Raw genomic sequence first — 16844 nt, 5'->3', positions numbered from 1 at the left:
AGCATGCATGTAGTATATATGTAGTATGTATGTAGTATGTATGTAGTATATATGTGTTATGTATGTAGTATGTATGTAGTATGTATGTAGTATATATGTGGTATGTATGTAGTATGTATGTAGCATGTAGTATGTATGTAGCATGCATGTAGTATGTATGTAGTATTTTTTTTTTTTTTTTTTAACATTTAACACATTAGCCGGATGATGGGACTACTACTGTCCCATCATTGGCTAATGTGTCAATCACTGTCATGGTAGCAGGCATCGCCAGATGGGACTTGTAGTCCCATCGGACGATGCTTGCACAGACCCCCGGACATCAGCACAGCCCCCCGGCAGGCCGGCACAGCCCCCCGGCAGGCCGGCACAGACCCCCACAGGGTGCACAGACCACCGGCAGGCCGGCACAGCCCCCCGGCAGGCCGGTACAGACCCCCACAGGGTGCACAGACCACCGGCAGGCCGGCACAGCCCCCCGGCAGGCCGGTACAGACCCCCACAGGGTGCACAGACCACCGGCAGGCCGGCACAGCCCCCCGGCAGGCCGGTACAGACCCCGGGCAGTCCACACAGCCCCCCGGCAGGCCGGCACAGCCCCCCGGCAGGCCGGCAGAGACCCCCGGAAGGCCCGAAATGATGGCGCATCATGATGCGCACACACCGCGCATCATGATGACGTCAGGCTGTCAATCAACTTTGAACTTCCGATTCCGATGCCGACTTCCGATATTGAAAAAATATCGGAAGTCGGTATCGGAATTCCGATACAGCAAGTATCGGCCGATACCCGATACTTGCGGTATCGGAATGCTCAACACTATATACCACCAACATATTCCGCAGCGCTTTACAATTCAATTATTCATTACAATTCATTATTCGCTTACACATTCTTTAGGTAGTTTTCATGGATAGAACATGTACCCATTATAGTTTATGAGGCTGAGAGTTGGCAAAAAAAAGAAAACTAAACAAAAACATAGAAATATCTGATTTTGGTCCAAGCCACAGATTTTGATCAAACTCGCCCATTCAAATCAGTGAGTCAGTGAAAAAAAAGAACACACAGATGCAATCCATGTGTAAACAGGTACGAAGATGCAGTCCCATAGAGGACACGTGGTTACAAAATAATCGGTTATCATTTATTAAACTATTTGCATAATTAACCAGGCAAGTCAAAATATGAGAAAATGTGTTAACACTAGACAGCCTGAACTATTAACACCAAGCTCTCTACCAGTCTCTCTCTACTCCCTGTCCTAGAAAACAACAAACCCTGCACTACCACACAGAAAAGTGCAACGCCAATATTCTATTCATTAACTGTCCCTGTCTGACCCTCGGTTGAGCGTCCGCCGCTCAACTCACTGTAGGGTATGCACTCAATATGATACTAAGCTGAAACAGCAGTATTTACATCAAATGCAACATACATTGGTATGTGAATACATTAATGTGTGGTTAGAAGGATATGGTGACCTGTGTCCTGATAGACTCCATGTTGAAACTGCAGGGCTCCCATAAGTCCGCTTCCACTCATATGGATAGTTGGCACACCAGGACCCCAACAGGAATTCACTAACTACGTATGCCACTAGGCCACAAGCTTTGTTGCGATCTTTCACTGCAGGCTGCAGGCAGTTCTAGTCATCGATAGACCTTTCCTTGTCATCTGCAGCCTTTATGGAGATAAACTCATGCGTCCCACTGCTCACACGATCAGTCCTCTGCACTCTTTCATCTTCGCTCTGGTCTTCACTCCGATACTCAAGATGTCTCATCTTATGGAAAAAGTCTGCGTCCCTCAATTATTCCACCGCAGTACTGATTCTGTGATCTCTGACACGTCCTCTTGAAACTTGACTATAAGCCAGCACAGTTGTCTTCTCCACTGGTAGTGAACTGTTAAAAGTACAGGTGACAACTTTCTGCCTATGCTGATCCCTGCAGCTTTTATATTTCTCCCCTGGGTCACAGCCTCGTCACTTGTTTCTACTGTGTTCCACCTCTTATTGTCCCCCTTGTAACAAGTTTCTTATATTTTTGTTCCTGCACTTCTCAAGTGCCTACAACGGCTATTTATGTTCGCTAGATGGCAGCATCAGCCTATAAATGCTCCATAGCACCTTTCTACTGCATTGGCCTTTGTAGATCCCTTACACATTTGAACTAGAGAAGGAAATTATCACGATTCCATCCCCCAGTGTGTCTTTGATGCAGTTACTAACAGCTCAGCCATCCAATCTGGTACAGGGGTGTGCTGAAGCTATCAGTACTTTGACAGCTCATTGTCCAGTCTGGTGCAGGGACGTGCTGATTTGCCAGTGTTTTGATTGACAGTTTGGCTGTCCAGTCTGAGACTGGGAGGCGCTGGTTGTCTCCAGGTGTTCATTGTCCCAGGTGATTGCCTGGCTGTATAACTAGGATGTTAGTCCCAGATCTCTGCCAGATGTACTTACAGTTTTTGTGTGGCCTGTCTCTGTGTGCCTTGTGTTCTGTTTGTTGATCTTTCATTGCCTGACCTTAGACCTTGTTTTGACTATCTGTATGTTTAACCACATTGTTCTGATTCGCTATCTTCCTGGTATTTTGCCCGCTGACTGTTACCTGACTACTCATTTGTCTCTTCCTTCTGTTTATGTGGTACCCTCCTGGCTTTTGACCTTGGACTCCTTGACTCTCATGGGTCACGGCTTGTCTGTGAGAAGTGACTCAGCATCACAGAAATATAGACCAAAAATGGATGAAAATCTAATTCAGCACAGTTAAGAAAAATTGTCTATTTTTTCTTACATGTTAAAATGAACAGACGTTTGAATAAAACCTATGCTTTTATTTTTTAGCAGATATACCTTCCTTAGACTATTTGCATATGGTGATCAGTAGTCAGGATCACATGCTTGCTATCTAAAGTCACATAATCTGCAGAATATGTGATAATGCTACAATTACATATATGTTAAACCGATATATGTTGCTATTTTACAGGGATCATTTTGTTATTTGGAATATGGAGACAGGTTTCATAAAGGATCGGCTAAGGCCACAATTTAATGACAAGTCCCTGGACATATTGGCAGACAATCACATATCCAAGGAAAATATTCAGAAAATAGTGATGCAGCAAAAGAAGAAAGTGAAGGAGACAGGTAGACATACATGCTATTTATTGGTATTGAGTAACAGCAATAATCTGCAGATCACCAGCATCAACTCTACTATAACAAAGCAGTGTTTATTTTAAAGGAAATCTTTCATCAGGTTTTTGCTTTGTAATCTGAGCACAGCATGATATAGGGGCTGAGACACTGATTCCAATATTGTATCACTTACTGGACAGCTTGGTGTAGTTTTAATAGAATCCCTGTTTTCTCTGTTGCAGATTTAGCAGTGGTCAGAATGCTGAGCGCTGCATAACCCCACCCACATCCTTGATTGGCAGCTTTCTGTCTTCACTGTACATTGTCAGCAAGCTGCCAATCAGTGGTGAGGGCGGCGTTACATAGATTAGCTGATCTGCACTGCATGCACATTTAGTCCAGCAGTGATAAGCTCCTGTTGAAAAAACACTGATTGTATTGAAGCAACAGCAAGCTGCTGAGTAAGTGACACATTTCTGGAATCAGGCTCTCTGCCCCTACTTTATGTTGGTCTCAGATTAAATTGCAAAAACCTGATGACAGAGTACCTTCAAGTAATTACTTTGCCTTAGGCTACAATCACATAGGATACTGAAATTCTCCGACCAATCACATCTGAAATTTGCAGGTGCCAGTATGGTCCATAAATGCGCTAGTTGGCTTGCTCTTCTTCTATTTATATAATTGCCTTGTAATGTTTTCATTTCCTGTTCAGCCCAGATGTCACCATATGCCAGAATTCCAATCGGAGGAAGTTCGCTGACCGCCATATTGGGACACCCAAGTGATGGGTGTCTCAATATGGAAACTGCTGCTGGTACCAACCTATTGCGCGGTACCACCAGCGGAACAGTGTCGCACCACACACACACACACTCTATACGTCGTACGCACCACACACTCATACACACTCTCACACACTCTCATACTCTCACAGCCTCTTGCGCGGTACCACCAGCGGAACACCGTCACACTGCACCTGCGTGAATTTCGCCCAGGCGCAGTGAATCATTCGGCTAATCCCAGCAGCAGATGCGTGACGTGTCTACATGCAGAGGAAGCCGGTCACATTAAAGGGGTTTTCCCATGAATGAGAGTTCATTTTAAAAATTGTCAGTGTCTGACCGTGTACAGAGCATACCACATCTCCTAGGCAGGGGAGGAAGTGTGGGGAGGAGGACCCCCATATAGTGTTTGGGCCGGAACCAGGGGGACCGCCATCAGAGTAATTGAAGGAATCACATCAGGGGGATTACAAAGGGAGACATGCGACTGAGGTTGTCAAGGCAACAGGGGGCGGGGCTAGGGTAAATGGAGCAGGGGACGTGCTGAAGTGGCGGTTGGGGAAGAGAGCGAGTGAAGGCAGGACGCAGGGTGACTTGCTGTGGCACCGAGAGGAGCCTGCGAGGAAAAAGCTGGACATTTACCGACAAGAGAGACGTGAGAGACTGTTCCCAGAGACTGCTCCCCTCTCCCGCTCTGAGAGAAGCATCCCCGCTACCCCCCGCCTTGGCGAGAGAGGAACTTTACCTCAGTTTGTGGCCGTGAGTACCCGAAACCAGGACACAAAGGCCTGGGCACTTCTCCCCAGCCTTCTCCCATCACACCGACCCGGCCGTCACCGGCCTGAAGATACGCCACCTCGTCACAGGCGAGATAAAAGGCTCGCTACCCTGGCTTTGGGAGAGACTCCTTGATAAAGGACGGCTATAGGTCATCTGGGGAACTGCGTCATCACCGCGCGCCACCTCCATCATTTTCTTCAGGGCCTGTTGCGCCCCAACGGCATCGCTTTCTTCAGGGCCTGTTGCGCCCCAGCGGCAACGTTTCCTTCAGGGCCTGTTGCGCCCCAGCGGCAGCGCTTTCTTCAGGGCCTGTTGCGCCCCAGCGGCAGCGTTTCCTTCAGGGCCTGTGGCGCCCCAGCGGCTGCGCTTTCTTCAGGGCCTGTTGCGCCCCAACGGCATCGTTTTCTTCAGGGCCTGTTGCGCCCCAATGGTATTGCTTTCTTCAGGGCCTGTTGCGCCCCACCGTCATCACTTTCTTCAGGGCCTGTTGAGCCCCATTCCTTCCTGGGGAAGCGAGACTTCAGGACAGCTGCCTCAGCGACCTCAACGCAGCCACGCTCACGAAACCAGCAGTCCCTGGAAGGCTAAGTGGCTTTAGAAATTTGAATAAGATTGTTGAGTCCCTGCGTGGACTGTTTGTTTGGTTCACAATTTTATGTTTCTTCAAACAAGCCCAGTGGCTAAAACTAGATAAAAGTTATTTTGCAAACCATCAGTCGTCTAGTGTCTCGTCACTGCATCCTGCGAACCTGCTCAACCCTACAGAAGCAAAAGACAATACTGACATTATAGCAGGGGATCACAGAGGATTCATTTTGTGAAGTAAAATATTTCACTGACTCTTTTTAAACAATATTTTACCTCACAAAATGTATCCTCCTCACAAAATGTATACTCTGCCATCTCCTGCTGTAATGTCAGTATTGTCTTTTGCTTCCTCCCGTACCCAGGAGCTGTGGTATGTTCTGTACACGGTCAGACACAGACAATTTTTAAAATGAACTTTCGTTCTTGGGAAAACCCCGTTAAATAGAAATTCCTCCTGACATGCTGGGCACTGACTGTTTAGTGATGTGGTACACAGATCAAACAAAAGATGACATGAGAGGAGAAGACAGCAGATGGGGGAGAAAGAAAGCGCACAGGGGTGAGAGAGACAGAGCACAGGGGGGAGACAACTCAAACGGGACAGCACATGAGGAGAGAACACAGCACAGGAAGGAGAGAGACAGCAGACAAGGGGGATAGCACATGGGGTAGACAGGTCAAAAAAGATAGCTCAGACAGGAGAAGTCAGCACATGGGGAAAGAGAGAGTGGATAGGTTGGTGAGCACATGGGGGGGAGAGAGTCTCAACGCTGAAAAGCCTGCCCCCATCGTGACATTACCGCCCTCCCAATGCGATAGCATCGGGCCTCCATTTAGTAGTATAGTAATATTATATTTGAGAAAATTAAATGTTATTGAATTTTCAGTTATACTCACACCATGGGAAAAACGCAATGAGACCAAAACTGCAAAACGACGCAGGAAGGAAAGAGAGATAAAGCAGGAGATTGAGAAAATCGAACAGCTGGCCAATGAGAAGGACAATGCCATATATCAGTACCTCCTGAGTGAGGATGAAAAGGTAATAAGGAATATAAAAAATATTATTACTTATGACACAAAACAGGTGGAGGAAAAATGATTGGTAATGAAAATCAGAGATTGGCCTCAGCATCTGTTATCTGGTCAATGGTTGAAGTGTCAATAGTAAGTAGCGCTGTATGGCATTAACCAGTTGGAACTGATATAAACACTAGCGAATGCTATCATGTATGTAGCACTAGGGTCCACGCAAGCATTCCGCAAATATCTAATTAGACAGGCTGGCCACCCATCTGTGGGCACAGTTAATATGATTGTCCTGTTCACATTGTACAACATTTTATCGGTAGCACATGTCCTCGTTACACAAAATGATGTGCTGCCAATGACAATGATTTTTACACATTTAATAGGTCAAACAGGCTGATAATCAGAAGACAAGCATTCCTCAGAACACTACTTCACGATTATTATCAGCCCGTCTAAGTGGGCTCTTAATTTAGTGACTTTTGGCGTTTTTGTTCAGTTTTGACAAAATGAGTGGAATATTGGAGGAGTTGGGGTGGGATAGTGCCTGCCTAAGCCAACCACTCAGATTCATTAATACTGACTTTGTTTCTTATGTCAAAAGACATTGACTGTGGAGGCATTATTGGTGAGGCTTAGATAGGTGCTCGCCACAGAGGAGATGCATCAAAATCATTAATTACATCCACATCTTAATTAATTTGGTGGTGGATCGTCCTCCAGTGGGCCCTTCATTAAGATTGATGTACGTCACGCCATGCTTAATTAATTGGCATCATTGCCTTTTGTCATGTATCACCTGTTTGACTTTCTCTGTAAAGTGTTGGTTTCAGTCAGATTCGCCTCTGCTATCTCTCATTTTTTTCAGGTGATAGTATGTTCGTACTACGCGCACCATCTTTGTGTGTTTAGCCTGGACACCGTCAGCCATCTACATACTCTGGAGGACAAGACATCAATGCTCATTTTACACAATGCCGCTTTAACATACAATGGCAGCTTTCTGGTGCTCTCCAATTACTGTGATGCAGAAAAAACAAGCTATGTAACTTTATGGGATCTTCAGAATGGACTGGTAATATATACATAACATCGGCCATGCGTTTTGTGATGGACTACAATTTTAACAAAAGTTTGTTGTAACAATTTTGTGCTATTAATAACAATGGAAATACTCAGATCACAATTCACCAGAATGTAGTTACCCTAGTAGGATTTTCATACATGAAATGACCAAAATCTGATCACAAAATCTGCAAACCGTGAGGTCGGGTAGAGGTCCGAGGTAAAAAGCCAAGAGAGTAAGTCAAGGACAGAGGGGTTAGACAAAGGCATAGTCAGGAAACAGTATGAGGTCAATATTGCAAGAAGGTAGAAGATCATGACAAAAGGGCTAGGCAAACAGGTGGTCAAGATAAATCCAAGGTCGAACAGCAAAGATCAGAATCCCAGACAAGGAGCATAGAGCATATACACACCACATGAGCAAAGTTACAATTGGCAGCAATCAAAGTCAGAGAGCTGGTTAAATAGCCAGGTAATTACTCTGGACAAGAGACACATGTATGAAGCCCCGACACACCCTGGTTCTGATAAGATGGCTAAACTGTCACTCAAGACACGGAAAGCTCAGCACGCCCCAGCATCCGATTGGACAGCTGAGCTGTCAATGACCTCACTGACATCTCAGCATGCCCCATTCCTAGATAGGATGGCAGAACTGTCATTCACTGCTTCCAGTCACTCAGGAGGAATCATGACAACCATTACAAAATGAAACATCTCATAAAGATGTTTCCTTTGCCATTCAACATTCCATCTTTCAGGTAAGCTGACAACAGGAAAGAAATATATATATATATATATTTTTTAACTTGTCATTTAGGATCATAATGGCTCACTCATACTTCATGCAGCTGCACATCGATGCAGTCTAGCATAAGGTGGTGATGAGTATAGATTTAGCACAATTTCACATATCCGTGTTTTGCAGTCCAAGTACAGACGACAATGTACATGCCGTCAGCGTGTCTCTTTCGACCCAAAATCGACAGCATATATGAAGTTGTCAAATTCAGGTCAGGCAGCCCCACACCTAGCCTGTACTTGGACTGTGAAACACAGATGTGAGAAAAACTGCTTCACTAATATTCCACCAGGTTTGCTATTAGTGTCACTGTGTCACTACTTACCGTCAGTGTTCATAGTTTTGAATATTCGAGATCTTGAGTTGAAAATCAACTTCACTTAAAGGGATCCTGTCACCATGAAAATGCAGTCTATTCTGCAGGCAGCATCTTATAGAGAAAGGCGAGCTGAGTAGATTGATATATTGTTTTGTGAGAAAAGATCCAGTATAACCCATGCTTTAATCATTTAAACCTCTGCTCTTTTGGAAACTTTGGGTCCAGTGGGTGGTCCGATCAGAGACTGACAGCTATCTCTGTATGCACTCATACAAATAAAGCTGTCAGTCACTGATAGGACCATCAACTGAACCGAAAACCCCAGAAAGAGCAGAAGTTTAAGTGATTAAAACATGGGTTATACTTTCATGGTGACAGGTTCCCTTCAAGTTTGTGTATATCAGATGACCTAAAATCACCACTGATCATATTGTGCTCTACTGAGAAAGTTTCATGCATGTTCTTTCAACTCTTCTCTTTGCTGTGAAGATTTACCTGACTAGTTATACCAAGAATCAGATGAAATTACTACTCTTTACAGTCCCTGAAAATGATTGACAGTAAAAAAACTTTTTAGTCTTTTGTTTTGATGTTTGCAATGTCCACCATTATAGGTTTAATACTTAATATAACAGTAAGAATTTTCTCTGTAGGTCAAGAAACGATTGAAAAATGAACCAAATATTTGTTGCATGGCTATTACTGACGAGGCAGACAGAATTGTTTTTGGTGTGATGTCGGAAAACATGTAAGTGTAAGAAATATATGTATATTTTTCATAAATCAGAACATAATATACACAACAATTGATAACTGATATATGAAAAAACCCAACCCACAAAAATCTATTACCCATTAGTGAGGATAGAGCCATACTGCAATTTTTAGGTCCTCTTAAAAAAAAAACCCCCACTGAATCACTGCATAATATGTTTAATTTTCCTCAGGAGATGTCAATGGGATATGTTTTGGCATCCTTTTTGTTAATGTAGTAAGTAAAGAAAAGAACACCATGTTTAGGTGAAACAGATTTGTCTTGAATTTTTTACATTAAAATCGTGCTGAAAAATCTGCATGGTTAATTACGGTAACATTTTTTTCTATATATTAACAGAATAAGAGTTTGGGATCCTTTCAAGCGTAAGAACAAAATAATCCCAGGATATGAAAACCTCTGTCTTACAGTAAATAGCAAAATGCAAATCATAGAAAAAGGAGCCAAAGCAATCCTACTGTCAAGTAAGTGTACATCTCTCTGAATACCAGGCAATATCTATAGGGCATACTTGCCACGTCGCCTGGTACGTTCAGGAGGTTACTGAACCAATGGGACATCTGGATGAGATGGCATATGTCCCATTCTACATCATATTTCCTAGTATTTATTCAGGAAGCTTCTCTAGTTTTACGGAGAGGAGCCGCGTGTGTACGAGGTGTACGGAGCAGAGCCGTGTATACACGATGTGTACGGAGCGGAGCCGCGTGTGTACGAGGTGTATGGAGAGGAGCCGTGTGTATGAGGTGTACGGAGTGGAGCCGCGTGTGTACGAGGTGTACGGAGCCGAGCCGTGTATGTACGAGGTGTACGGAGAGGAGCCGCGTGTGTACGAGGTGTATGGAGAGGAGCCGTGTGTGTACGAGGTGTATGGAGAAGAGCCGTGTGTGTACGAGGTGTACGAAGTGGAGCCGTGTGTAGGAGGTGTACGGAGCGGAGCCGTGTGTGTACGAGGTGTACGGAGAGGAGCCGCGTGTGTACGAGGTGTACGGAGAGGAGCCGTGTGTGTACGAGGTGTACGGAGCGGAGCCGCGTGTGTACGAGGTGTACAGAGAGGAGCCGCGTGTGTACGAGGTGTACGGAGAGGAGCCGCGTGTGTACGAGGTGTACGGAGAGGAGCCGTGTGTGTACGAGGTGTACGGAGCCGAGCCGCGTGTGTACGAGGTGTACGGAGCGGAGCCGCGTGTGTACGAGGTGTACGGAGCGGAGCCGCGTGTGTACGAGGTGTACGGAGCGGAGCCGCGTGTGTACGAGGTGTATGGAGCAGAGCAGTGTGTGTACAAGGACCGAGGTGTAGGGAGCGGAGTCATGTGTGTACGGAGCAGTGCTGCGTGCGTACGAGGTGTACGGAGCGGAGCCGCGTGTGTATGAGGTGTATGGAGCGGAGCTGTGTGTGTACAAGGACCGAGGTGTAGAGAGCGGAGCCATGTGTGTACGGAGTGGAGTCGTGTATGGAGCGGAGCTGCGCGTGTACGAGGTGTGCAGAGCGGAGATGTGCGTGTATTTTGGCATGGGCCCCATTTTAAAGTTCGCACCAGGACCCATAACTTTGCAGTTATGCTACTGCTCACGCTAGAAGAGAGGAGGAGTGCGCCGATACGTAGTGGCTGTGGCCCTGCGTGATGACATCCCTCTGGCAGTGTGTAATGACATCACACCAGCGCGCACAGAGCGGAGGCGTGACTTTCCCCCGATTGCTGGATTTTGCAGGTGACTGTGGCTGTGCGTGTAAAGCGAGAGGATAGCACCGGCTCACATGCAGAGCCGACATTATCATCCGCTGAGGTAAGTTGTACATCGCAGCTGACAACCTAATAAATTGGAAGCAGGAGGGCACCACTGAATAAAGGTGAGGGATACACCTGTGATCAGTGAAAACAACACTGTAGAATAAGTAGAAAAAAGCTACTGATCACCACAAAAGATTACAATTTTTATTGCAGAAAAAACACACCATAGATAAAAACATTAAAAAGTCATACAATGACATAAAGCACCCAAGGCCCATAATAGGGCCAACAAGGCTCACCCTGAAACATGAGAGCATATACATGGGTATAGGACAAGATACATGTTACATATGCAGTGGTACTTATAGCAGGGTCAAATAGTTCAAGGCTGTTCCTGAAGAAACAAATAAATGTATACCATAGCAAGCTAGACCATAGAAATGCCAATGGAAAAGGCCTCACAACGATGGAAATATATAGAGACAATACACATTAGCACCCTGCACAAAATACCATATAGGAACCATACCAAAAAACAATAATGAAACACTCAGTAAGACTGGAAAGTGCCACTACCTATAAATGAGGTCATGACAATATATACGCCAAAGGAGGCTGAAGCATGCAAATACAGCAAATGAATCCTGCCTGAGTCATCTGAGAGTGGTAACGCTCACATGTGGGGGAGCTTGTGGAGTGCCCGATGCGTGTCGCCACCGCAAGGTGGCTTCGTCAGGGGCTGGAGAGTCAATCTACAAAATGTTATATAAATATGTTCAGTAATTTAGAGATGATAGAAAACAGCCGCAGCGATATACCTGTTGAAGCCGCATTAAACATGGAGGCCGGGAGGCGCAGCCACGCCAGGAGAGGAGGAGTAGTCCCAGGCTGAGAGTCATTTCCGGGTTGGAATAGTGTGACGTATTAGATTCATACTGCGCAAGCGCAGGAGGATGCATCACCTTGCAAGGGAGGCAGTCTGGCTCATAGCGTCCCCAGAAAGGGGAGGAATGGAAGGCGTGGTTATACAAGAGATGGAGGCGCGGTATACAAGTCAAAATAAATCCCTATGTCACCCGTCATCCATATTGAGCACGCGCAAAGTCTGACAGTAGAATATCATGATTATAGCACTTTATCAATGCGCCGATGCACAATAAGCAGCCATACATAATTTAAACTGTTTTGTAATATACCCAGAAAAGGGGAAAGGCGCAGTTACATAGATAATAAAGGCGCAATATAAAGGTATAATCAATCATTATATGACCCAATATCCATACTGCGCAGGCACAACAAAACATTGATCTAACAATAGGATATCATAATCAAGGAGCATCTTTATGTCATTTTGTCATTGCGCCGACACATAAAGAACAGTGATAGAGTAAAAAATGATAGGACATCATTATAAAAATGAAAAAATTAAAAAAAATATAAAAATAAAGCCGAGCAAAAAATACCCCGGATATTAGTCCATAATATATAGCACAATATGCATTCACACAAAGTCCACTGATAGAGAGTTGAACTATCATTATACTACGGTGTTATACATAAGATGACGCGATTGCAACATGTGTATGGATACAAGATAGCGTCTGCTGGGGATCTAAACCCCAGAGTATGTATGCACATGGGGTTAACAATACAGAAGCCTAAATGGCACATGAGTCTGGCAAAAGCCAGCACATATCATGTTATTCATGTGCACACATATTAAGGCAAACCCAATATAGAATGAAGTGTCATTTATGAGGTTTATCCCCAATACACAGGCGATGGTCTCCCCATAGAAGAACGAAAAGCCTCACCCTGTACTCATATTAGGCCCATGCTATTTTTTAATGGGTACTAAAGATGGATATATGAGAGGGGGGTTAAAAAATATCGTCTGTGATTCCCTTCTTTTAGTAGGGTTTCTAGTTGGATAGTGTTATAGATCTTCACACATTTTGACTATTTTGGTTTTTTAACCATTCAGTTTGTGTCTTTCCCCTATATGACAGTTTCAAGTACCCACTAATGGAACTCAATGCCATCTATATATGATCTCGGGGGATCTGAGTATGAATCCCCACGGGTACCTCTCCTCTTTTACGTGTTAACATTTAAATCCGGTTGGGATTTGTGCATGGGGAGGAGCTTGTGGCATTTCTTTTGAGGTTGACTAGTTCAACTTTCTTATGCCAATGAGTACGGGGTGAAACCTATGGAGGCACTTTTATCTCTGTGGGAATTCTCCCTTTTGACATGGTACTTTGCCGGATAGGGACCATATTTTTGTACAGACCCTGATCACTTGGGGTCTGTTTGTTTTCTTATTTTTTGACCCCCTGTCATATATCCATCTTTAGTACCCATTAAAAAATAGCATGGGCCTAATATGAGTACAGGGTGAGGCTTTTCGTTCTTCTATGGGGAGACCATCGCCTGTGTATTGAGGATAAACCTCATAAATGACACTTCATTGTATGTTGGGTTTGCCTTAATATGTGTGCCCATGAATAACATGATATGTGCTGGCTTTTGCCAGACTCATGTGCCATTTAGGCTTCCGTATTGTTAACCCCATGTGCATACATACTCTGGGGTTTAGATCCCCAGCAGACGCTATCTTGTATCCATACACATGTTGTAATCGCGTCATCTTATGTATAACACCGTAGTATAATGATAGTTCAACTCTCTATCAGTGGACTTTGTGTGAATGCATATTGTGCTATATATTATGGACTAATATCTGGGGTATTTATTGCTCGGCTTTATTTTTATATTTTTTCATTTTTATAATGATGTCCTATCATTTGTTACTCTATCACTGTTGTTTACGAGTATCGGCGCAATGACAAAATGACATAAAGATGCTCCTTGATTATGATATCCTATTGTTAGATCAATGTCTTGTTGCGCCTGCACAGTATGGATATTGGGTCATGTAATGATTGATTATACTTTTATATTCCGTCTTTATTATCTATGTAACTGCGCCTTTCCCCTTTTCTGGGTATATTTCAAAACAGTTTAAATTATGTATGGCTGCTTATTGTGAATTGGCGCATTGATAAAGTGCTATAATCATGATATTCTACTGTCAGACTTTGCGCGTGCTCAATATGGATGACGGGTGACATAGGGATTTATTTTGACTTGTATACCGCGCCTCCATCTCTTGTATAACCACGCCTTCCATTCCTCCCCTTTCTGGGGACGCTATGAGCCAGACTGCCTCCCTTGCAAGGTGATGCATCCTCCTGCGCTTGCGCAGTATGAATCTAATACGTCACACTATTCCAAGCCGGAAATGACTCTCAGCCTGGGACTACTCCTCCTCTCCTGGCGTGGCTGCGCCTCCCGGCCTCCATGTTTAATGCGGCTTCAACAGGTATATCGCTGCGGCTGTTTTCTATTATCTCTAAATTACTGAACATATTTATATAACATTTTGTAGATTGACTCTCCAGCCCCTGACGAAGCCACCTTGCGGTGGCGACACGCATCGGGCACTCCACAAGCTCCCCCACATGTGAGTGTTACCACTCTCAGATGACTCAGGCAGGATTCATTTGCTGTATTTGCATGCTTCAGCCTCCTTTGGCGTATATATTGTCATGACCTCATTTATAGGTAGTGGCACTTTCCAGCCTTACTGAGTGTTTCATTATTGTTTTTTGGTATGGTTCCTATATGGTATTTTGTGCAGGGTGCTAATGTGTATTGTCTCTATATATTTCCATCGTTGTGAGGCCTTTTCCATTGGCATTTCTATGGCCTAGCTTGCTATGGTATACATTTATTTGTTTCTTCAGGAACAGCCTTGAACTATTTGACCCTGCTATAAGTACCACTGCATATGTAACATGTATCTTGTCCTATACCAATATATATGCTCTCATGTTTCAGGGTGAGCCTTGTTGGCCCTATTATGGGCCTTGTGTGCTTTATGTCATTGATGACTTTTTAATGTTTTTATCTATGGTGTGTTTTTTCTGCAATAAAAATTGTAATCTTTTGTGGTGATCCCTGTGTTTGTGATCAGTAGCTTTTTTCTACTTATTCCGCAGCTGACAACATATTTGAACGGCCACGATCAGTACTAGCACCGATCGCGGCCGTTTAACCCCTTAGATTCCGCTATAAATTGTGACTATATTAAGTTTGAAAGGAATGCGGCCCTCCAGCTTAAATTTTTTTTTTGTGCGGCCCATTTACTCTGCCGAGTTTGAGACCCCTGGCTTAGTGAATCCTGCATTGAGCAGGGGGTTGGACACAATGACCCTGGAGGTCCCTTCCAACATTCTATGATTCTATAAAATGTTAACCCCTAGATCTTGAAGCAGATTATACATTATACACTGCAATCTGACCACTCATGTTTTATCTTTTCTTAGGTGAAGTCAGTTTGTGGGACCTCGATAATGGAACAGTAGTTTCAATTTTTACCCCTGATAGCAAAATCTGTTGCTTGACCTTAGCTGCTGACAGAAAGACCATTCTGATCGGCATGAGTGATACACCTTCCCTCATCACCCTCAAGATTGCGTCAAAGGACAAGGAAAGTTCATCCTTTTTAGGGCTAGATCTATTTGGAGAAGAATCTACAAGTAGTGAAGATGAACCTGATGAGAAAGACCAAATCTTAAAGATCTAAACCATAACACTTGTTCTTGTACTGGGTATATAAAAGATTGTTGGAATTTCATGAATTTTATCTGGATTTTTGTGCCTCCATCATTGTTGAGAAGGCAAGTCTTCTGATAACCATGTGGGATGTTGTAGGATCACAATGGGAAATTTTTGAAAAGTTTCTACACAGACCACATACACGTAATCCACTTGAAATATGTGCAATATGGAATCATAAACTTTACATGAGACAAGTTTAACCTCAAAATGGAATATTCTATGTTGTATGTTTCAATAGGAGTTGCTCTTCTCGGGACTATTCAAATGGCCACCAGGTACACCATCAACAGTTTTGCCTTAACATAATCAAATGGACCTTTGATATTTATGGAGTGTCAAGCTCCAACTTGGTTAACCCTGCAGTGTAAATCTATGTAGGTCTCTGTATCTTCACATGCACCCACAAAGGAGGGTGAGATCTTTAAGCAAATGGAATTAAGGGAGCATAAACAATGGACCCCTCTACTCCACATTTACTTCTTTGAGGTTTGTGTTGCTTCTGGTTTGGACACTTTAGAACAAATGCTGCTATATTCTTACTCGTGCACCAATAACTTTGATAACATTAATAACCAGAGGTGGATTTTAACAATCTTCATCAACATCAGTTCTTCCAAAGCATTACACACACTAAGTCAATTTTTAGTTGTGTAGGAATTAAGATAAAATACTTCTACTATTGATACTAATATATGTTATTTACCTTATTTCTTTTAAATGATAATTTTATGCAGATAACCTGCATATAAAGACTGGTAATTATAATTTATCAAATGCAATAAATATTTCATTCTGCTGTGATTTCAGCATCAATATGTCATTCCGTCATGTGTTTCACTTTGAAGGAGTCAAGCTACCAAAAATATTTATCACCCATCAACAGGATAGGCAATAAACGTATGAACCCGGGGCCGCTAACGATCACAGATAATAAAGGTCCCATGTGCCCTGTTTATGGAGCTTAAAGGGAATCTGTCACCCCTTTTTTGAGATATCATATAATGATATCATTCAATTGTGTGTCACATAAGGATTCTCTTAGTACTTTTGCTTCCCCCTGACCCCGCACCTTTCATGCATAAATACCTTTTTTATATCGGTTCAGATATATGTAAACTGCCGCTGTCCGGTCCGATGGG

At 43.7% G+C, this 16844-nt stretch overlaps 1 protein-coding gene across 1 annotated transcript in view; it reads left to right on the top strand.

Moving 5' to 3' along the window:
* The window catches only part of LOC141092192 (uncharacterized), a 169949-nt gene extending 153322 nt beyond the window's left edge, over window positions 1-16627 (top strand). Inside the window, exons 27-32 of the mRNA XM_073578209.1 lie at window positions 2995-3155; window positions 6187-6341; window positions 7197-7403; window positions 9168-9262; window positions 9629-9753; window positions 15411-16627. Of these exons, the coding sequence (XP_073434310.1) occupies window positions 2995-3155; window positions 6187-6341; window positions 7197-7403; window positions 9168-9262; window positions 9629-9753; window positions 15411-15670 (1003 nt within the window). The 3' untranslated portion in view covers window positions 15671-16627. The remainder of the gene's footprint in view (window positions 1-2994; window positions 3156-6186; window positions 6342-7196; window positions 7404-9167; window positions 9263-9628; window positions 9754-15410) is intronic.
* The last annotated feature ends 217 nt before the right edge of the window (window positions 16628-16844 follow it).

The sequence above is a fragment of the Dendrobates tinctorius genome, unplaced genomic scaffold (genome assembly GCF_039654945.1).
Source record: "Dendrobates tinctorius isolate UK_male_01 unplaced genomic scaffold, ASM3965494v1 ptg000008l, whole genome shotgun sequence".
Lineage (NCBI taxonomy): Eukaryota > Metazoa > Chordata > Amphibia > Anura > Dendrobatidae > Dendrobates > Dendrobates tinctorius.
Note: the sequence above shows the minus strand (reverse complement) of the source record. Positions and strands in the feature narration are given on the sequence as shown.